General features: G+C 40.0%; 1 protein-coding gene across 1 annotated transcript in view; it reads left to right on the top strand.

Annotated features, from left to right (window-relative positions):
- The first annotated feature begins 1,087 nt into the window (after nt 1-1,087).
- LOC101854999 (PDZ domain-containing protein 8) overlaps nt 1,088-23,237 on the top strand; it is a 33,126-nt gene continuing 10,976 nt past the window's right edge. Inside the window, exons 1-21 of the mRNA XM_013091450.2 lie at nt 1,088-1,502; nt 3,623-3,790; nt 4,114-4,229; nt 5,883-5,961; nt 6,810-6,896; nt 7,691-7,867; nt 8,449-8,529; nt 10,049-10,268; nt 10,934-11,046; nt 11,957-12,043; nt 12,823-12,905; nt 13,382-13,457; nt 13,782-13,940; nt 14,455-14,496; nt 15,621-15,764; nt 16,189-16,295; nt 16,817-17,065; nt 18,277-18,355; nt 19,100-19,194; nt 20,168-20,268; nt 23,141-23,193. Coding sequence (XP_012946904.1) covers nt 1,410-1,502; nt 3,623-3,790; nt 4,114-4,229; nt 5,883-5,961; nt 6,810-6,896; nt 7,691-7,867; nt 8,449-8,529; nt 10,049-10,268; nt 10,934-11,046; nt 11,957-12,043; nt 12,823-12,905; nt 13,382-13,457; nt 13,782-13,940; nt 14,455-14,496; nt 15,621-15,764; nt 16,189-16,295; nt 16,817-17,065; nt 18,277-18,355; nt 19,100-19,194; nt 20,168-20,268; nt 23,141-23,193 — 2,409 coding nt within the window. The 5' untranslated portion in view covers nt 1,088-1,409. The remainder of the gene's footprint in view (nt 1,503-3,622; nt 3,791-4,113; nt 4,230-5,882; nt 5,962-6,809; nt 6,897-7,690; nt 7,868-8,448; nt 8,530-10,048; nt 10,269-10,933; nt 11,047-11,956; nt 12,044-12,822; nt 12,906-13,381; nt 13,458-13,781; nt 13,941-14,454; nt 14,497-15,620; nt 15,765-16,188; nt 16,296-16,816; nt 17,066-18,276; nt 18,356-19,099; nt 19,195-20,167; nt 20,269-23,140; nt 23,194-23,237) is intronic.

The raw sequence follows: 23,237 nt of genomic DNA, 5'->3' as shown, positions 1-23,237 counted from the left end.
TTGATAATGAGGAGTTAGAATCTATTTTAGATCTGCATGGCCAATTCATGAGGCGGAGGTGTCATGTGAGTGTGCTTAGGTAGCTTATTGTGTTGTCTTGATGGTGTGGATGAGTGTTCGGATAACATTACACACCGAGCTGTAATTCATGTGTACGTGTGTGTGTGTACACACAGGGGTGGGATTTACACGCTGGGATTGTGTGGGACGTACACGCACAGTTGTTTGGAGGTGTCAGGCAAGTTTTCGTCTTTTTCATCTAAATGTGGTAGGTGGTTGGAGGGTGTTGAACGCTGACTTGTAGGTTCAATTTTATTCTTTCCCCTCTGTTGTTTTTGTCTATCTGTCTTTCATTTTCCTTTATTATTGGTACCATTATTGTTTGAATATGCTTCTCTTCACACAAACGAACATGGCAGAGAGTACTGTATGATGCAATTAACATGTATATATTTTTCTTCTAAAGCAGCTTGTTGTGTGAGTTAATGTGAGCTTATCTTTGTGAGTTGATCTTTGTTGGAAGAGATACATTACATAATCAGTCAATAATTTCAGTTTAAAATTTACTTCAGTTTTTGTTGGGGTTTTTTTCCTCATGACTTCAAAGACAACAAAGTTATTTTCATGTGTTGCTATGAATGCTTGTCAAAAGTGAATTGTAGTGTGTTCAGTTAAAGAAAAATGATAGATATGGTGGCTCTCTGGCCTATACACATAATTATTTATTGTGCGTGTATGTAATATTTCAGTTTAACCCTATCTGTATGTTGTGTTATACTATCGTATCCATATGATGTGGGGAACTCTGTGCCACCACTTTCTAAATTTACTCGTTAATCTGATCCATACGCTTTGCATAGCAGTCTGTCAAAATGATTTTTTGAGCACTGAAAGTTTCAAAGAGATCTTTATACTAGAAGTATTCTAAAATGTGAAGAATATAACCCCGGGGGTACAAAATGACCCCTGGGCTTACGGAAAGGGTTAAAAAGAAAATAATTTTGAATTTATTTTGTCTATTGCTTTTCAATGTTGTTTTAAAAAAATTATTTTGCTTTTATGTGCTTTGATTGTTTTGTTTCTTTTTCCTGCCCTCTTTTCTCTTTAAATCCAGCTTAGTCATCTTTTACTGACATCTGTGGTACGGTGGTTAGAGTCACCATTTTTGCACTTGCAAAATGTGAGATAGATTCCCAAATGAGGAAACTAATTTAAGGAGTATCTCCGTTAAAAAAGGCAGTTTGGACCAAGATCTGTTTCCCCATTGATAATGACCCTTTTTTTAAATTCCAGATGTTAGAAGTGACAATTTGAACCAATGATCTTTGTTTTCCCACAGATAATGACGGTCTCCCTTCACATCCTGAGCTGAGGTCTGTCCTGAGATTGTGCCGAGATCAGTTGTCAACATGGCGACAACTGACGGCACTGACACGGCCCTGTCTGTGTGGGAGACGATTGGCAACATGACGCCTTTTCCCTATCTCCTGTTTTTTCTTGAGGTAAAAACCAAATGCCATTCTCTTCCTTTTTGTAAGTGATAATCTTGTCTGTATTCGGTCATTAGTGTTTCAATATGCTTCTCTCCACCAGGGCGGGGCTACTGACTGAAGTGTCTTTAGGCCATTCCCAAAGGGGGGACATTAACCTGTTCTTATGCACAGTAGAATTGTAAACGGCCTGATTCATCAATGTCATGCTCGTTACTGTGCCTGAACTGCAACAGGGAAATGCTGCTTTTTCTTTCGTAATCCTCACTATCGTCATTTTTACTCTACTTCTTTTGTCAGTTTGTCACACTTTTGTGACCCTCTATTTCTGGGGGGCCTTGATAGTCGAAGCAGACTTTGTGCTGTTAAAGCTAGATAGGTGAGCAGAGTAAGCCTGATTCCCTGTAAAGACTTCTCTGTTGACATCCATCCCTTGGCGCTCATATGACTTATGCAGTTGCGAGTGCCGTAAAAACTCTACTAAAACTTTAAAAAACACACCAAAATGCATCTCAGTATAAAAGAGTACTCTGTGATGCAATTAATTTGAACTGCAATTGTGAGTTTAAATGCCCCTGCCTCTGTGAGTTATCATTATCTTGTTCATTATTTGTGTTTATTTTGTCATTTGTGAAGCGTGCTGACAAAATGAGTTACTTCTCGGTTTCAAGCCTTATGGAAATAGATACATCACGCTTATGAATAGGTGAAGTTTTAAAAATGTTTATAAGTATGAAATAATAAAAGACATGTTATACATGTTGTTGTTGTTGTTGTTGTTATCGATCCGGCAACATCTGGGCTCTCGCCCTTCTGTCCAATGCCATGTAGTGATAAGTGCAGGTTTGCTGCAGTTGCTGTAATGTTCCGTAGAGTGTGTTGTCGAAGTTAGGTCTCGGAGGGAGAAGGGTAATACATAATACATGTTATACATAAAGAATATGATATAGCATCAATAGAAAATCTACTAATCTGGCCCCATTGTCGATTTTTGGCCTATATATATCCATTTGTGGGTTGCGAGAAGGTACTCGTTTTGTCAGCACGCCTCACATTGTATGTGACAGCCATCTGTGGTGTAATGGTTAGGAGCTCTTAAGTCATTATGCTCAGGAGAAGAAATGAGTTTGATTCCCACATATAGATCTAGAAGTCTTTTTGTTTTAGTTTATCTAGTATCTCCATCTGTGTGCTGCGAAGTTGTGTCTCTTTCAGGCTGGTTTAGCCCTGACAAGCAGTAGCAAAATCAATCTGAACGAGTCCGTCAGCGTAATCTAATTTAAGTTTTACATTGTTTGTATTTGGTTGTGTTTTTTCTTCCTTGTTGATGATTTATTTGGAGCTCCGGTAGCCCAATGAGTTGTGACTTCAGACTCAAAATGGATTTCTAGCAAGTGTTGGTAACACGTGGTTTAGTCGGGTGGTCACCGGGATATGTGTCCTTGAGCAAGACACAATAACCGTAGTTTTGTATAAAAAAAATTTGAAGAACTTGTTTAGATATCAGGGCATTTCTCAGTGGCAAACAGCAGTAGCATATTTGTAATTGTAAGATTGTTTAGCCTGGGTGTGGTATAGTGTGTTTGGTATTCTTTGTATGTGTGTTTTTGTGGTTTGTATTCTTTGTATGTATATTTTTGTGTTTAATTATGTATTTATGCATGTGTTTGTGTGCCACTGAAATCCAAATTTCCCCATGGGATCTATAAAGTGTAATTTATTATTAATTATCTTTAATGATAAAAATAGAATTCATTTATCTGAGTTTGTGGTCTTTTGTGGAATCCTTCACGTAATTTGTTTCTAGTGAAGCGTGAGAGTGATTGGAGGGTGCCACTAGATGATCCTTCTTTTTTTCTTTCTTTCTCTTTTTCTTTCTTTCTTTTTTTATCTGTCTACCTTGCTTTGATCTAGCACTGAATAAGCACGATCTTGTTGATTTGATTCTCCTTGCTGAAACTCAACACTAGTACAGCCTCTCAACAAATGTTTTATTGAATAGAGTCCTAAATGTAATTTGTTTCGAGTGTAGGAATTTTTAAAAAAAAGAGTTTAGCCATTATCTTGTTTTTAGTATATGATTGCTAAAATTTATCTCTCGTCTCTTTTACCTCCATGTCATCGTTGTCCAGGGAACCTTTGAGCTCTTCCTTGACCGCTCAGTGCTGGTCATTCTGTCTTTCCTGGTGGGTGTGGCCATGACACTGGTGGTCCAGGCTCTGTTCTTACGTCACCTGTATGGCCACAGTCCCACCCTCCCGCCACCCGTACTGGAGCAGAGACCTGTACAGCTGCCTGAGGTGAGAGAATCAAGCCCAATTAGCACTTATTTCTGTTCTGAGATGTTATACACTTTGAAAAAAATATCACCGCTATTGATACCCGTTGGTATAGACAGTGAAAGATCTTGTCTTTTCATTAGTGTCTGAACGCTTGATTGGCTGCTTGCACTGTTCACTTTCCGGGAAGCCAATATTGATATAGATTGTAAAGCACATAGAGCTTGCTGTTGAGTGGGGATATGCGCTATACGAATGCTATTTGGCATTTATTTATTATTATTATGTTAATGGGGGCTTAAAACCTTTTCAAGAAAAGGCTGTTGTTCCTTTTATCTGGGTAGGTCCTCAAGAACCGTCTCAACCAGCAGAGCCTGAAGCAGAAGGAGGAATGTGTCTGGCTCAACTTCCTCTCGCAGTTTCTTTTCTCAGAGCTCAGAGAGTCGCTGCATGTAAGAAGGTAAGTGGCAGGTGGTTGGAGGGTGCCTTTGGTTGGTTCCATTTCTATTCTTTTTTCCCTCTGTTGTTTCTGTTTGTCTATTCTTGCTGTTTTGTTTTTTCCTGCCCCGAATGACGGTTATTGTGGTCATTGTATTACTCACACGAACAAATGCGAAGATGAACTGCAGATACTAGTTTGTTTTTCACACGAACAAATGCGAAGATGAACTGCAGACACTAGTTTGTTTTTCACACGAACAAATGCGAAGATGAACTGCAGATACTAGTTTGTTTTTCACACGAACAAATGCGAAGATGAACTGCAGATACTAGTTTGTTTTTCACACGAACAAATGCGAAGATGAACTGCAGATACTAGTTTGTTTTTCACACGAACAAATGCGAAGATGAACTGCAGATACAAGTTTGCTTTTTTAACCATTTGTTCTTTTCCTGACATCAACTGGTCAGTGAAGTGGTCAAAGGGTTTATCAAAAGTGTAAGAAGTCTATGGATGGTAGTAGTTAAGTTTATAAAGGAAAGGTCTAAAAAAAGGGGAAACATTTGAAAAGAAAGAAGTTTTAAAGGGGAAAAAATTAGAGAAAGGAAAAAAAAGTTCTAAAGCTAGAATTACTTTAACATTTCTCTGTTCTGTAACTTTTTCCTTTCTTATTTTTTAGATTTATTTTATTTCTTTATTTTCTTTTTATGTGTTTCAACATTCAGGGTAGTTTCTCTTACTTTCTTGAAGATCATGTCTCAGAAAATGACTCATATTTTGACCCATTTTTATCTCTGCTTTATTCAAACAGTGGTCTGTTTTGCCCCTTTCTTATTCAAACAGCACTGTCATTGTTTCTGTCTCGTGTAGAATGTCAATGTTTCAAGGTGTAACCTGTTGGTGTATCAGTGTGTTGATGTATGAGTTTGTTGTGTCACTTATCTCTCATTTCATGTTTGTGAAAAGTGCCTTCAATTTCAGATTTAAAAAAACTTCCCTTGAATGGTGTTATAATTTTGTGTTGATGAGAGTGTAAAAACAACTAAATTTTTTTAATCGAAAGAAGTATGAAATGTTTTTGCTTTAGTCTTAATTTCGTACTTGAAGTGATTGTACAGTGGGTGGTTGGAGGGTACTTTAAATAGTTGCTACCTCTTTTCTTTTCCTCTTTTGTTCATGTCTGTCCATCTTGTTATTTCCCAACAGAAAGTGCTTGTCATTGTGTCAATGTGTTTCTCTTTACCTGAACAAAAACAATGGAAAAAAGACTGCCTTGTTAATGACCAAATCAATTGGAACATAAAATGATAATTGGTTGGTTTGATGGTTTGTTGTTGTTGTTTGTTTTTTTTTGGGGGGGGGGTGGGTGGGTGTTATTATAAAAATTGTCAGTTTTTATTTTGTTTTGATTATCACATGCGACAATGACATGATGTGAGTGGTTTGCAGGTACTCTGGTTTGATTTGCTCCTTCTTTTCTATAAAAAATCCATCCTCCTTATCGTTCCTCCATCTTTTCTTTGCGTTTTTGTCTCTAGTAACAATTTTTTATCTTTTGGCACTTCAATGACCTGATTAGGCTGCAAGTGCCGTAAAACTTTTATTATATAATTTTTTTTTAATGAATGACATTTGACACTCACAACAACTCTCGTGTCTCTTTGTCTTCAGATTCATCACCAGAAAGATCCAGACAGAGTTTGAAGAAGTTCTCAAATCTCGGGGAGGCGTGTTGATGGACGAATTGTTTGTAAGCCAATGTGTTTGTTGTTACGTCTCTTGCGTGGAGTGGGTGGTTGGCGGGTGCTCTGATGTGGTTTGCCTCTTCTTTCCTATCAAACATCTATCGTCCTTATTCCCCCGCCTTCTTTTTTATGTTTTGTTACTCTCTTGTAACACCTCTAATCTTCTGGCGCTTATATGACCTTATGCAGTTGCGAGCGCCGTAAAACCTCTACTAATACAAAATCTTTCATGGAATTTATCACTCTCAATGGGTGTGTGGAGGGTGCCTCTGTTAGATTTTTCTTCTTTACAGTCGCAATGTTATTTTTGTCTGCTTTCCTTGCTTTTCTCCTGTACCATGTGACCATTACTGTTTAAGTTTGCTTCTCCTTGCTCAAAGAAATAAACGCTTAGATGTGCTGTCACTCATTTGTTACTTATGAGCTACTTTTACTTCGCAGCCTCATGGGTTAATTTCAAGTTACCGAAGCCACTTATTTTTGTGTGCTGTCTCTGATGTGCTATTTATGAGTTACTTTTTACCTTTCAGTCTGATGTGTTACTTTTACCTCTCAGTCTCATGTGTTACTTTTATCTCTCAGTCTGATGTGTTACTTTTACCAGTCAGTCTGATGTATTACTTAATAGTCAATCTGATGTGTTATTTATAAATTACTTTTGCCTTTCAGCCTGATACGATACTTATAACTTACTTTTACCTCTCAGTCTGATACGTTACTTACCTCTCAGTCTGATACGTTACTTACCTCTCAGCTTGATACGTTACTTATAACTTACTTTTACCTGTCAGTCTAATGTTCAGTTTTCTGATGTATAATTCAACAATTGACCCTGACCGTTTTGCTTCCTCAGCTTCGAGACTTTGCCTTAGGAAATAAGTTCCCGGTTGTGATGGGCCTGTCGGTGGAGAGTTCTGAGGTCAAGGACGATGTGGTACAGGTGGGACAAAGTTCACTTTTTTTTTCTCTCCATATTTCCCATACCCACGCACCCCCCCCCCCCTTTCGCACTGACCATTGGTTAAAGTTCTCTTGTTCAGCTTACAGATGTTGATTTACAAGAAAGAAAAACAAAATATAAGTTGTACCAAAATTTTTTCCTTTTTTGGGGGAGGGATTATTTGGTTCACTTGTTCGTTAGCGACCAATCACAGTTTCAATTACCAAATTCCAGTCTGATGCTTGAAAGATGTGCCTGGTAGATCCTTCCTCTTATCTTTCCCTGTGTTTTTTCTGTCTGCCTGTCTTGCTCTTTCCAAGCACTATTTGATGGTTTTCGTGTGCCTCCTTCTACTATAACTTGTAAGTCTCGTTTGTCTTATTTCCTGGTCTTGGCCCTTTGTCTGCAAAATATGCCTGTGTTTGATTTGAGGCCAATACCATCCTCTATATAGAAATAAGAAAGATAGAAATAGAAGTGGATTGGACACACCTTCGGAAAACTAAAAACCAACCTTACACACCAAGCCTTAGGACAAGGAAAGAGAAAGAGAGGAAGACGTAAAAGTTCTTTAAGAGAGGCTTTAATTGAAATGAAAAGGAAATTAGATACAGTGAAACAGAGTTTGAGACTCTCGCTCAGGACAGAAGTAGATGTAGAGCTTTTTTTGGTGGCCATACTCCAGCACAGGGTGAGAAAAGCTGATGATGATAATACTGTCAGTTCTTATGCCTCACAATTTCAACACCTCCGTGACATTTCTCTCCCCCCCCCCCCCCCCCCCTCTTTTACAGACGCTGGACCTCAAGGCCCGTGTGGTGTACGATGGAGGTTTCCAGATCGCCATCGACGCAGCCCTTCCATTTGGCCGCATGGCCTTTGTGTCTGTCAAGGTCATGAAAATCCGCGGCCTGATGCGCTTCCAGTTTACCCTTCTGCCGTTCAGCCACTGGTCCATGTCCTTTTACGAGGTAAGCTGTGCACAGCCGGTTGCCTTGTCAACTTTTTAAAAATCTACATTCACAATTTTTTTGGCTTTTTGTTTGACACAAATATGACATTTTGTAGAATTTGTTAATTTTCTAATGAAAAAATGTTGCCTTTTTTCTGCTTGAAGGGGTATATATAAACCTTATGAAAGAAGTTATCTGCTGCATAAGTATAAGCGCAATGCCTCTGTGTTGTTTGTCCAGTTTATATTAGTGTGTCTGTTGTGTGATTTTATTTGGTCTTTTTACCTCTGAACCAGTGTTTGTCAACTTTTTTTATAGCCAGTGCCCATTTTTGCCACCTTTAAGAGGCTAAAACATTTGTACCACCCACCTACATATTGTATTTCCAAGCCAGCCATTAAATAACACCTGTTACTGCTCCGGTGATCTTGATCGCCCACGAAAATCCCGACCTCCCACTACTAGAAGGCCATTCTCTCAAGCAATAGCCTTGTTTTGTTTATTTGGCTTTTTTACCATTCATTGTGGGAATTTATGCAAATGAGTAATAAAGTGAAATAACGAGATATTCTTCTCTCCCCCGCTCCCTGCCTCCACAGGAGCCTGAGGTAGAGCTGGACGTTACAGCACAGCTGGACGGTCACCCTATGCCAAAACTGAAGAACATCATTGCCAATCAGGTGAGGGGGAGGAGTGTGGGAAGGTAATAGCTGTAGTAGGCTCTTATCTCCTCTAAAGAATTGTAATTGTAGGTGATTTACGCCTCCATTGACACAAATTAGATCATTCAGGAGGCAGACTGCTTTGACTTTGCCTGCAGGACCAACCCGGGTTAAGAGGGATACAATGTCCCTGGAGACAGAGAGACAGAGATGCTCCGTTAAAAAAACATCTGCCCTTGGGAATTGAACTCAGGCCTTCTGTGTGGGATGGTTAAGTGCTTTAGTGCTACACTACAGATGCCAGTACTGTTTCCTTAGTGGACATTATTTTGCACTAACATTTATGTCTGTGATGATGGCGCATATAAAATGCCAGTGCAGTGTTGGTTGTAAAGAAGAGAATAGAAAGTTGTAGTTGTTGAAAAGTCTTCAAGCCCTTTTCAACACCATAAGGCAAAATTAAGATGGGGGATGTTTGATAGGACTGAGCGAAGTGGATGGGGAGCCTTTAAAACACCTCTAACAATTAATGTTTAAGAACTTCCCATTGGGAATTTGAATCAGGGCCCATCCACACCACTGTTCGTTTTGGTAAGTGTTTTACAGCGCTTGCAAGGTGGAGGTGAAAGCAGATGACAGAATATAGTTAGAGAGCAGGAAAGGAAGTGAAAGAAGAAAATTTTAGAGCAGACAGTTTTCCGTCACTGTCAGGTTTCGAACCCTTTACCCATTGAATGAGAGGCAAACACTGTACCTCCAGACCACGAGAGCTCCCTCACCACAGTTCAGCAGGATATCAACGGAACTAATGGCTCGAGAAAGGAAAGGATTAGCTCTTTGTTCTTGTTTTGTGTATTTTCACTCTCTGTAAGTCTTCAACACCACCATGGTATGTTCCTCCTTTGGCTAATGATTTTTTTCCTATGTGGGCAACCACAGGTCACTACTGAACGGTCCTATTTCGTTTCTTTCCCCTCTGTTATTTCTGTCTGTCTTACCCTTGCTCCAAGTAGTAATTTTCTTTTGTGGCTGTTAACAATGTGTTGATATGATTCTCTTCATTCAAACTACAATACGTGTGTGCTATGTTATTAGGTTGTATACTGTCTCCATCTGTAACACATACAACATTTTGGTTGGAAAATGCCACTGGTTTGTCTTACTTCTTTTCCTACCCGCTATTGATTCTTTCTCTCTGTCTTTGCTTTGCCCTGCACTAAGCAATAAGTGACCATTGTTGTGTCAATGTGCTTCTCAAACTACAAAACTGTACTGCTGTATTCTAAATTTGTGTATCTTTTACTGGGGGGGGGGGGGGGGGGTTTCAGCTACTATAGATTAGTGCTTGTTAATGGTTGCTTGTTAATGTTTCACACCCCTTATGACATAATTTGCATTTTTTTAGAAGCTTGTCCTCTCAGAACTGGAACCTGTATCTTCTGCGTGAAAAAGAGAAGAGCCTAACCATTACACCAGGGATGTTGTTACATCTAAGTACTGTGTTTTTATTTTAGCTTGTAATTAACTTTCCCTACAGATCAAGAGAATCATCCGTAAGAAACACACACTGCCCATGTACAAGATGCGGTTCAAGCCGTTCTTCCTGCCGAGGCCGGAGGGGGGCAGGCCAGGCCGCTGCAAAGTCCAGGTGGACGGGACGGAGGTTGGTCGTGGGGTGTTGGAGGTCACCGTTGTCTCAGCCTCGCGCCTGCCTATTGTCATGAAGGGGGCTCAGATGTACTGTACACTGTCTGTGGGTGAGTAACGTTGGGACAAGGAGGGGAACTAAGTGATCACTTTCTTTAGTAGATAAGTTAGTTGTTGCTTTTTTATTGTAAATCATCAGCAAGCTGTTTAAAAGTGTTAAGCCTTGTAAACCAAACTGTGCAGGAGAAAGAAAGAAACTCATTCTTTCAACAATTGTACCGGCATTGTGTGTCTTTTCCTGCTTTTTTCAACATTTAGAATGTGGGTTTCAACAAAATATTTCTCAAGCACATGCAACCGATACCACAAATCAAGAAACTACGTTGAAAAAGAAATGTAAAAAATTTGGCTTAGTACACCTGAACAGCTGGCTGATAAAATGCTTTACCCCCCCCCATAGATGCAACTTAGGTCATTTAGGAGGTGGGCTTCTTTGAGCCTGCTTGTCAGAGCCAACCTGGGGTGAGGTGGGTACAAAATACCAGCAAGCCGGTGGAGATACGCTTTGTTAATTTTACAGCTCAAGTATCAACCTCACGTTTTCAGTGTGAGTTAGATTACCAAGGTGGCCTTGACATGCAGGGTCAAAGCAGCTTGCCTTTTGAATGATCTTATTGGTGTTCATCTGGGCATTATTCTACTTATATGCAATGTCAAACTTAAGACAATGTTATTGGAACCTTACCAATCCTATTCTAATTTATTTCCTCACTAGATGCATTGCCATGGCGACAGATGGTGGCAGAGCAGAGGAAGCAGAAGACAGTTCTAGTCCTGGAGATGGTGAAAAAGCCGTCAGACCTCAGTCTGGGACTCACTGTGAAAGATGTGAGTTCAAATACCAGAAGAGATGTACTCTTGTAATGCTGTGCACCGGTAGTCAACTAGACTATCATCCTCATTATGTGAACCGTGTTCAAAAGAAGTAAAAGTGGACTCTTGAATACTAATCTGACTTTAGTGCCATTACCATTGTTTTGAGAAAATTGCGATTGGATGTTGTGGCTTTTTGTAATGTGCATTGTAATCACTCTTTTGAATTTTTCTCCTTAGATTTTATGCTAAAAATATCGTTAAAATCAGTGTAATATGTGATTTAATCATATTGCTGTTTTACTGCCTAAATATTTGCATTTCAAGGGTCCAATTGAAACTGTATTTTCCAAAGTTTTACCACTTTTAATCCATTCCTGAACAGTTTGGTATTTTTGTGTAACTAGGAGAACAGCTCCAACGCTCACATATCAGTGCCAGACATGGTTTCTAACAAAAGCCCTAGAGAGGAAACTGGTCACATGCAAGATGAAATGCTTAAGAAGAGCGGTCAACAAAACAAGAGAGAGAAAATAAAAAATGAAGTCATAAGGGACACCTTGGGAGCAACACCAGTCCTACCACACATTGAAAAACAAAAGGTCAAGTGGTTCGGACACCTCACGCGGATGCCCTCAAACCATCCAGCTCTGAGAGCATACAACACTAAATATTCTGGATGGAGAGTCAGAGGAAGACCAAGGCGACGATGGAGTGAATCTGTGGCAGACATCCTTAGAGATCATGGGATGTCCCTCCTACAGGCCACACAACTTGCTGCCGACAGACGCCTGTGTCTCCCCGCGACACCCCAGGGTACAAGCGGAAGAAAAAAGTAAAAGTAAAGTAAGGAGAACAGCAGTGTAGCCTACTGTTGTCGTCCAGCCTCTCTGCTGTGTTTCATGTCTCTGTTTTTCTGCTTCAGGAATTTCTGGGTGACCGTTTGAATCCTGCAGTTGTGGTGGAACAGGTCTTGGTGGGGTCACCCGGTCATATGGCTGGCATACGGGAGGTCAGTGTGTTTGTGTGTGTGTGTATGTGTGTGTGTGTGTGGGTTTGTGTGTGTGTGATGATGGAGTCATTTTGTTCATTGGCATATAGGAGGTCAGTGTGTGTTTTTGTGTGTGTGTGAATATTGAAGTGCATGTGTAAGTGTGTGTTGGTGTGTGTGTATGTTGGTGGGGGTCACCTAGACATTTGCCAGGAATTCAAAAGGTCAGTGTGTACATGTGTGTTGGTTTGTGTGTGTGTGTGTGTCTGTGTATGTGTGTGTGTGTGTGCATCTGTGTGTGGATTGTATGTGCTTGAGAAATAGTGTGTCAAAATTTAAATTCTAACTGTCAAAAAAAAAAGCAACCCGAACAAATCTAGAAAATGTAATATTCAATTTTTAAAAAAACCCAGTTTATTATCTCTCTTAAAGATTTGCTTTCTATGCTTAAAACATTTGAATATCTTTCGGCAATATAATTATCTTACCACAAGCAGGCACTATACGTGATACTGTGGACCCCCTTCTGTCTTTGGAGATGAGAGTTTGTCTATGACAATGATGAATTCTTGTTTAAACATGATCTGATTCACATGCAGTGTACAGGTGGATAGAGTGCACACTTCTGGTAGATCCTACTTCTTTATTATCCCTCTGTTGTTTAAGTCAGTCTGTCTAGCTCTTTCTTTGCCTGAAATTCTGCTATCTGTTTTGCGCAAATCAAATTCAAACCATTTTGTACATTGTACATATTGTGACCTTGGCATTGAGTGGATATAATGGTAACTGTTGTTCCACAGGGAGACATTCTTTTAGCTGTGGCAGAGACAAAAGTGAGCTGTGCAAAGCAGGCCACAAAAACCTTAAAGGCAGCCAAGGACAAGTAAGTTATTGATTGATCCACTTTAAAGACTCATGATATCTTATTTGAAATTGAAAACTCTTTGAAAACTTTACTTACAGTAGTTTTAGAAAGTGCTCCTCTTATATATCCGTAGCTTGGACAAAGGCCTATTTCCATGTTTAAGTTGTTACTTCGTTGAATTGGGGAGAACCTACTAAAGTACAAATTTGACTTGGTGTTTGATCCCACTAGGCCACAGTTAGTCCTGAAGAGACTGGGTCAAGCATGTCTCCTTAAAATTGATTTAGATTCTATTGATTAGGGCATTTTATATTTACTGTGAAAAAGAAAAATACGGTTGGCCTAGAATTTGTATTATGTTGTCTTCAATCTCCTCAAAAGTATTATATAGCAGAATTGTAAGAAAACACTGTTAATAAGTTCTTGTGCATGGTTTTTAGCATCTTTTCTGTTCATGCCTAGTACTGGTTCCTTTTATCTCATCTGTTTTTTAGGATCCAAGTCCAGATTGAACGTGAAAGTAATGGTGAAAAAACTCCATCTGTGAACGAAGAGGATATTATGTCAACGGTGAGTTACAGTTAAGGCTAAGGATGTTTTTAGATAAAACTATGGTTGTTTGGAGAGTGCCACTGGTACGTCCTATTTCTTACTTCCCACGCTGCTATTCTTGTCTGCATTTCTTGTGTGTTTCCAGTATTAAATAGTGGCTATTATGCCAATGGGCCTCTTATTTCGAAGAAAGCAAACAAAAACTGTAGGTTGTTGTAGTGTCAGCTCAGTTCTTTTTACTCTGCTCAAAGCCTATGTCTGAGTGAAGTGTTTCGGATTCTGTTGTCTATACATTTTGTCTCAGTCTAAGTCTGAAAGAAGTGGCTATTTCTGCATGTCCAGTCTAGTGGCAGTCTGTCTGAACTGATGAACCAGCAGTCACAGAGTTCCGAGTCAGAGGTCACGACGACCTCTGGAGGGGTCACCACCAGTGCATCTGCTGACCTGGATTCTGACCCATCTCTCATTTCTGCGCCAAAGTCGTCAACCTCCAGTGCCAAGGTGAGATGGTCGAAATACACCAATGTAAATTTTTTTGTCTTCTAGCATAAAGCTTTCTGTCTTCCTCACTGATCTAGCTCAAAAGGGGCATACAAATTGCTCATTGGGTTATGGTGAGGACAACTCTGGTTCAAATCGCCAATGGAGACTCATAAACTTGGGTTTTTGAAAAGTTTCAAAGCTCCCCACCCACTTGGCACAGTCTATCAGAGATCAGGAGTTAATTTTGGACGTACAGCATTTTTAATCACCTTTCAATTTTGGTAGGGGCTGTTAACCCATACGATGACTACTGTTCTCATTCTTTGGTTTTGTGATTGTTTTTTATTTCTTATTCTTTGGCCATTCTATTTGAATTATTTATTTATGGGAAGGTGTTTGAATGGAAGACAAACTGACGCATGAATGGTATACTCTGTAGGGAAAATGAGATCAATAAGGTTTTTGCACAAGGAACTGGATACCATATGATTTAAGTCAGTTCATGTGAACTACTTTGATTATTTCATTTCAGGGTACCAATGTGAGGAAGACCAGGATGAGGGAGGCATCTGAAGTAAGTGCAAGAATTTGTGTCAGACTAATAATGATTATCAACTCACTACTTACCTATGCAGCATTTGCTGCAGTCAAATTTCTGTTTCAACTGCCTACGTTCACCATAGCCCCTGGGGTTTCAGACTTCAGAATTATTTTTTAAAATCACTATATTACTGCAGTTATATTGATAATTTTATGTCAGTTTCAGTTAGTAAAAGTTTTTCGGCGCTCACAACTGCATAGGTCATATAAACGTGCCATATGTCTGTTAATTGCGCAGCAGTGATATTATTTTTTAAGAAGTCTTGGAATGACAAAAATTTGAGGGATATGAATGAGAAATATGGCAGGTAGTCAATAGGAGCAAGTTGTCTCTAACTTTCGCATCCATCAGGTTTTTATTTATTATCTAGTACTTTTGAGATCTATTGCTGTCTGTCATTTTTTGCCACCCACACATACAGCGTGAGTCTATTGATTAATGCAACGGGAACGACTTGTAAACATGTACTGAATTCCTAAAATGCAAAAAAGTATGGAAATTCTTTGGAGCATTATCGATCCGAAAAAGATCTTTTGTTTCACTTAAAAACAACATTGTCAACAAAAAAATCTCTGTATATTGTATCAATACTGACGTTTTGTAACAAATTTGAAGGTCTAGAGGTACGGTGTTTGCCTCTCATTCCATAGGTCTCAGGTTTGAAACCTGACAGTGACGGAAAGTTTTTTTCTCCAAAAAAAAATATATTTTCTCCTTTCACCTCTCTTCCTGTTCGCTAGTCACGTCTGCTTTCATCTCTACTTTCAATTATTGTTTACTGATTATTTGCACAAATAGATGTGTTTTGGAAACACTGTTTGCATAAAGCTTACCAATATCTCCTTTTTCTGAAAATGCTTCTCATTACTGAAAAACAAATACAGATGAACCTGCTCTAACAACCACATGTTCAAGACAGCCTCAATTGACAAACAACCCATTCCCTTCCTCCTACACTCCTCTCACCCCCCCCCCCCCCCCCCTTGCAGGACCACCTGTCTAGGATGACCCTCTTTTCCCCTCGACAATTTGTAGCCATTTTGGACTGGGTTTGATTGCGAATAATAAATACTCTATTTCTCTCTGCGATATTTCAGAGCCCTCACTGGGGCCAGAAGTTTGTGTTCTCAGTGGTTCCAAGCACGCGCTACCTCAACGTGTGTGTGTGGAGCTGTGGGGGTGACCGTGCGGGCAAGACTCAAGTGATGGGGGCCTCAAAGAGGGACGTGCTGGTCGGATATGTAAGTTGTTCATGAACGTCCACATGTTTAGGATTTGGGTTTTTTTTCAAGATTTTTATCCCATTTTACACATATCTTTTCTTGTTTTCTTGTCAATAGAGATATAACATTTTAGTCATTTAATAGGTCCTTGATATAATATGTTATATCATATAGTGAAGATTTGATCTTTATTAAGGTTGATAATGAATGCAGGGCAAAAGTTAATAATGAATACAGGAGAAAAGCTCACATGTTGACAATAAAATCATGTAATTAAGCTGATAGTGAAGGCGGTGTAAACATCAACAGGTGATGACTACATTGATAATGAATGTGTTGAAAGAAATTGATAATGAATGCAGTGAAAAGGCTAATAATGATTGTGATGAAGGCCAATAACTGTCCGTTTGCACACAGTTATTAGTTATCTTCCTGTCCTCAGGCGAGCCTTGACCTTGACGACATCTACTTACATTGCCTGGTGACCTTGAATGGTTCAGTGCGAGACAAGGTCAAGCTCAAGCACGGCCATTACAAGACGGAGGCAGAGTAAGAGCTGAATGATGATAATGATAATAATAAAGTTTCGAGATCTGTCACCACTTCTTCTAATCAGTGTTAGTGTTGTTGTTCTTGCAGCTTTTAAAAGGACACCAATAATTGTAGGTTCTACTTCTTTTTCTTCCCTCTGTTGTTCTGTCTGCCTGCCTAGCTTACATTTTCCCAACTCTAAACAGTGTTTACAGCGTCAGTGTGCTTCTCTTTGCACATGCCTAAACAAAGGATTTTTCAGCTCTACATTAATGTTACTATTTATGTATTGCTTAACCGATACTAACTTTGCTATGACAGCAATAATATTCTTTTCTTATGTACACTCTGACAGATAGGGTCGAAGCAGACCTCCTCTTAGATTATCTATGTCAATGAGGACATGATACATGGTATTTACATAACAAAATACTCTAGTGTTCCTGCATTGTTGTTTAGGCTCCAGGCAAATACAGCAAACATTATTTAACCTACACCCCCACCCCCCTTCCATCTCCGCCTCCACCCCCCCCCCCCAGGCTGGTCAAGCTGTGGTCAGTCCACAAAGGCTGGGATCCGAACTTGATGTATGGCGACGTGCTACTGTCCTTCCACTTCCTCCCCTCCCACCTGAGCGTCCAGCAGCGACAGGCTATGGCCAGCTGTAAGACCGGGCTGGTCTCTCTGGGTCATCACCAGGAGGAGGAGGAGGTGGTCAATGGACGGACAGATCTGGACCTGGAGAAATTGGCTGGTCAAGGGGCCCAAGTCCCAACAGAGCTCAGAAAGTGAGTTGTTTCTATTCGTATATGGTGTGGTTTTTGTTTTTTTGGCTTGGTGAAGACACCTGTAGACACAATTTTGATCATATAGGAGACCGGCTACTTCGACCCAGTCTGTCACGGCCTACTCGGGTGAGTCCAAGCAAACAGATAAATATATTTCATTCAAAACTTTGGAAATCGAGTTCATGTATTTTGTCTTCAAAAGCCCTGTTTTGTTCCTTAATACGCATACATCATCAAGTTAAACGTTTCAAATATCTTAGGACAACTTGTGTCTGTGGTGTAATTGTTGGGCTGTTTCACTGCACATTGAAGATTTGAATGTAAATCCCGTGTAGGGAAGTTTAATGATCGAGTATCTACGTCTTTCTGCCAGGATGTTGTATCCCATTCAGCCCAGGCAGGCCCTGACAGGCAGGATTGAAGCAGCCCAGCTCGTAGAAGATGTACTTTGTGTGAACGATGTCATAATGACTTTACAATTTTTTAATACAACTTTTTTTGTGATTTTATCAATTGTTCCAGCCTTTAAAAGCTTCAATAGTGAGTGCATTTTTGTTCAAATACTTTCCTCACTTCTAACTGAAGTTGTCTTTAGGCCGTTCCCAAAGGGGGGATATTAACATGTTCTTTTGCACAGTAGAATTTTAAATGGGCTGATTTATCAATGTCATGCTCATACTGTGCCGGAACAACATAGGAGGAACTGCTGCGTTTTCTTTCCCCATCCTTACTATCGTCATTTTTCTGCTACTTCTTTTCACTCTCTTGTGAACTGCTATTTCCGGGGTGCCTTGATAGTCAAAGCCGACTTTGTACTGTTGAGGATAGAGAGGTGAGCAGAGTAATCCTGATTCCCCATTTAGACTTCTCTGTTGACATCCACCCCTTGGTGCTCATACGACCTAATGTAGATGCGAGCGCAGTAAAACCTTTCTTAAACAAACATTTCCTCACTTCTCCCTTATATGGTCATGTGACTGTTTTCCCCCTTGTCTCAGAAAATGTTAATGTTGTGTCCTTGAACTTGTTTAGACATAATGGAGATGTGAATGATCTCAAAAACATGAGTGCGCAAATAAAGTAAATATTTCATTTTGAAGGGGATTGCATGCCAAATGACAGAAACGTCTCTGACAATTGGCTGCATTCAGTTTTAAGAAGGTATGTGTCACAAAAGGGTGAAGACGATTTATTTTTTTTCCCTTTCACAGAGATCTGAATGAGGGTCATCATCAGTTTGATAGCACGACTTTTGTCACAGCAACGTTTTGTGACTATTGTGGGAAAAAGGTATGTTTGTGTGTGTTTGTGTCTGTACGTGAATGTTAATGTGTACGTGTGTATTAGTGTCTGTGTGTACCAGTGTATTAGTGTCTGTGTGTGTGTGTGTGTGTGTATGTGTGTGAAAGTAGCTTAATAGATTATAGGAATGCTTTTGCTTTGGTTGTATTTTCTCAAATCAAGCTAGTTAAATTGATTTTTCATTCTTGTAAAACAGCTTCTTAAAGCGAGTGACTCTTTCATTTTCCCGCAAACCAATTAGCAGAAGGGACTGGATCGAGAAAACAGTCCATTTTGTTTTTTATTTAATTTTGTCTGCTTTCTGAACTATAACACTTTAGTTGGAAATTAAGGGAATGCAGCATGTGGAAAACGTGTTTGAGATAGACGAAACCATGGCAAACAGTTTTCCAAAGGATGCAACGTGTTGTTACCACTTTACTCCATGACGTCATACAACATGCCTGAAACCAGAAGTCAAGTAAATGAATTCAACAAAATACGCTAGGGCCCTTCAATGTCAAACACTTGTCTTTCAATGTTGCAAGTCAAGTCAGTTACTTTGTGCCTGAACGGTACTTTTTGGTCCCCCTTCCCCCACCCCCACCCCCACGGAGTAAAATCTGGCTAGAACCAAATTCAATTTAATTGTATTAGACATGTGCATTGGGTATAAGGGTGTAATTTTACTGAATTGAGAAAGTATTTCTGTCTTTAGGAAAAAAATTATTTGCTTGATTTTTTTTTTTCCAGATTTGGATGAAAGAGGCATTCAAGTGTCGCTCCTGTCACATGGTGTGCCACAAAAAGTGTTTAGTCAAGTGTTTGGTCAACACTTTCTGTACAGAGTGAGTTGCTATATGTGTGTCTGTGTATGTGGTGTCTGTGTGTGTGCGTGTGTGTGTGTGTGTCTATGTGTGTGTGCATATGTGTGTGTGTAACTAAAAGTGTCTAGTCAAGTGTTTGGTCAACACTTTCTGTACAGAGTGAGTAGCTGTGTGTATGTGTGTGCGAGCGTGCTTGTGTGTGCGTCACAAAGAGTGTCTAGTCAACACTTTCTGTACAGAGTGTGTGTGTGTGTGCGTGTGTGTACATGCATGTGTGCTCGTGTGCGCATTTATGTGTGTGTGTGTGTGCATGCATGTGTATGTGTGTGTATGTCTAAAAAAAGTGTCTGGTCAAGTGATTGGTCAATATTTTTTATTCAGAATTTGTAACTGTCTTCAAGTGCTTGAAGATATAAATGAGAGTCTGCTTATACCGAGCATTGTTAATCCGAAAACAACAGTAAATCGTAAGAAAATAGGTCCACAATTTATGTTCTTCTGTTCGAAAAAACCTCTCAAAAGAAGAAAACCCAGCTTAGCAAAAGAAAATCAGGTGGTCTCACAGACTTGGAATCCGCCATATATGAGAGTCTCTTTGTTTGTGGACATTTATGTGTATATTATGTGTGTGAGAGTGTGTGTCATGATCTTGTTGTTTTTTTCAAAGTCAAGCTATACTTCCCAGCAAAGTTTTCTTCCTCATGTTTGAATGCTGGTTTTCTTTCTTGTAGTGTTAAGTTGTTTTTTTTCACAAGCATTTATTCACGGGCAGTATTGAGATACGTCTGTATGCAATGCTGCCCGCGTATTGCAGGTGGTTGGAAGGCACCACCGGTACATCCTACTTCTTTATGTTCTCTCTGTTGTATTTGTCTGTCTGTCTTACTTTTTCCCAGCATTAAATCATGACCATTATTGTGTTGATGTATGTCTCTATACTCAAACAAACAAACACTAATTTAGTCTTTCCCGGATCTGCTGGTCGTGCCTGCAGGGATGGAGTGAGGAAAAGAGGAGCGAGAGATGAACCTTGGCAGCCGCTTACTGCCCCAGGCAGAACAAAAACTTCAGCCGTGGAGGAGACAGGGAAGAGAGGTAATGTCCAGCCTGGTGTTTTTGTTGTTTTGGAAAGTGTTTTACAGCGCTTGCAACTGCATAAGGTCATATGAGCGCACGGGACACATTAAACATTCTCTGTTTTGGTAGGAATTAATTTTGAATAATTTTGCTCGGATGGCAGCCGAAGCTACTCATCGATTTTGGACCTTCAAGGGATCTTTGTGCACAACTTGCACACAGGACCTCTGAGATTTTTTGCTCTATCCAAGAAGGTTTGGTGTTAGTTCTTACATACTGTAAGATCATGGTTGCTGAAAGACAGCAGTAAGAAGGAGCCAATGAGTAGCAGTAGAAAGGCTGTAGAAAGTAAGGAGCCCTGAGGAGGGGGTAAAGGGTGGGGAGGGTGGGTTTGGAGGCAGAAAGTGGGGATGAAAGCAGACGACAACATTGTTAAAGAGCATGAGACAGTGCTTCCACTCTTCCGTATTTTTACGGAAATCTGTATTTTCTGCCAGTTCCGTACTTGTCCCTCCATCATTATCAACTCCCTCCTTAAAAAAACTGCGACAGCGCAGGACTGCCGAAATTCCGTACATGTATTCGCCTTCGTTTCGTCTTGTATAAGTTACGGATATTTACGGTAGTTCTCTCGGCAACAAGTTAAAGTTATAGAAACCTGCCAGATTGCGCATTTCCTGCAATCGGCCATTATTCCGCTGTGTCCTACGCATTCATTGCGGGTTGGTCGGCAGTGCATTTTTTACCTGCAGATGGATCAAAATCTGGTGAACCTTTTGTGCCTATTTCCTCCTTTCTATCATTCACTCATTCCTTCTGTCTATCTTCGAATTGTTGCCGCGGCTGGGAAATCTGCGCGTTGATCAAGTAAATTGACTTGTGATCTTATTTTTTTGCAAATTTGTCTAGATCTAGAGTCGATGCGAAGATTCTACGGCATGTGAACGCAATAAGGGCCGCGATGAAAGAAATATGCTGATACGAGGGTACCCACTACGGATGGGATCAGCCGATCGCGCTATTCGCCCGACTCGGTCGCCTCAAAAACAAACGTGTTTGTTTTAGTTTCAGGCGATCGGCCCGATCCAGCCGTAGGTAAAATAAAGAATAATTCGAAGTGGTGTTCCAAGGTTGTGACAGGCGACATTCAGACGTGAAAATTGAGAAAAAATTTGGGTATACGCTGTGCAACTGTATTTTGAAGGTACATCTATTCATTATTCCCAGGTTTGCCTGCTATCAATGGTGCGACCACAAATTAATTGAATTATAGTAGCAATAAAAGGGGAACCTGCTTTTAAACATTGCCTGCAATGGACAGATATGTTGGTGAAGAAATCAAACAAGACAAAATGTTGGTGAAAGAATAAATGTTATGGGCTGTAGGCAATCTCTTCAAACAGGCTCCCAAATGACATTTTCAACCCTCTGAAAGCACTAAATTTCAATTTCTTCGGGGGCTTCGCCCCCTGAACCCCCACCAGGACGCGGCCCCCAGACCCCCTGCTGAATTTTCCTTACTTTTTAGCTTCAGCTAGTGGAAGAACTAATGAGAGAAGGTGAGAGGAGAACATTTTAGAGATGAAAATTTTCCGTTGCTGTCAGGTGTCGGACTCTGGATCTATTGAATGAGTGGCGAACACCATAACCTCTAGACCACGAGAGCCTACATCTGGTGTGCGCTTCTTGAGGTTCGGCTAATTGTTCAGTCAAACCAGCTGTAACAGCCACCTATCCAAGATAATCACTAAGGGTGGTTGGCGATTGCTGTGGTGTGGTTTGCTATTTCTTTTCTATCAAACAGCTATCATCCTTTTCTGCCTTCTTTTTTGTTTGTTACTTTCTTGTAACACCTTTAATCTTCCGCATTTATATGTGAGGCAGGGTGGTGAAATCAGGCGCTTGTTAGAATAATGAAAGTCAAGAAATTGGCATTTTCCCACAGGTTTGGGTATTTCTATTGATTTTTTTTTTTTGGTTCAACACCTTTCATGCCCATTAAAAAGCACCTTTCTGTGTGGATTTTATTGAAAAACGTTGATTAAAGGTAGAAGAAATGTAAAATATTCAGTTGCCACGGAGTCTCAAGCTAAAGAAATAACTCAACTTTTGCAGCCATTTTCTTGCTAATTTTACCTCTCAAACCAGATGACCTTCACCTCCTTCAATCGCACATCTTGACTTCTATTCAACATAGATGAATATTATTTTCACCCAAAACAAGGAAAATGGGCAGGCCTTAAGATGATACCATTAACTCCGTATCCCCAAAAATTGACGAGAGCCTGATTCCACCGCATTGTACCACATATGACCTAATTAAGTTGCAAGTGCTGTAAAATTCTTACCAAATAAAGACAATCACCTGTGCAAATAACCATTCCCCTCCATGTCCAAGACATCCCTTTGTCTAAGATCACCAATTTTTTCCACAACAATGGGTGGCCGTCTTGGATAATTTCAACTGAAATTATAATTTTCAGTGTTTTACACCCCTATTGACATGATTGAGATCATTTGAAATAATCCCGTGCGGACAGCTTCACATGGTTTTGTTTTCATTGTTATTTTCTTTTTCACAATCATTGTTAGTGTGTGGTATATTTGTCAGTTATGCACATGCCTACCTATCTGCACCACAGTTACGATTTTCTTTTTCACAAGTTTTGTTGGGCATTTTGTCAATTGATTGGAGAATGCTGTTGGTAGGTACTACATTTTTCTTATCCCTTACCTGTTTCTATTAGTGTGCAGTTAGGTGGTTGAGGGCACTGTGCTGGTAGGTTCTACTTCTTTACTATCACTCTGTTGTTTCTGTCTGTTTTTCTTAGTTTTTCCAAGCACTACTACTTAAAATAGATTTATTTGCTCATTTCTCTCTTTTCCCCAGGTTCTTCAACGTCGCAAGCACCGTCTGAAGAATATGTGAACATAGAGGATGAGGTAAGCTTGTCTGTGTGTGAGAGAGAGGGAGAGAGAGTGGGGGG

The sequence above is a fragment of the Aplysia californica genome, unplaced genomic scaffold (assembly GCF_000002075.1).
Source record: "Aplysia californica isolate F4 #8 unplaced genomic scaffold, AplCal3.0 scaffold00036, whole genome shotgun sequence".
Taxonomy (NCBI): domain Eukaryota; kingdom Metazoa; phylum Mollusca; class Gastropoda; order Aplysiida; family Aplysiidae; genus Aplysia; species Aplysia californica.
The sequence above is the reverse complement of the archived record's forward strand: the minus strand, read 5'-3'. Positions and strand labels throughout refer to the sequence as shown.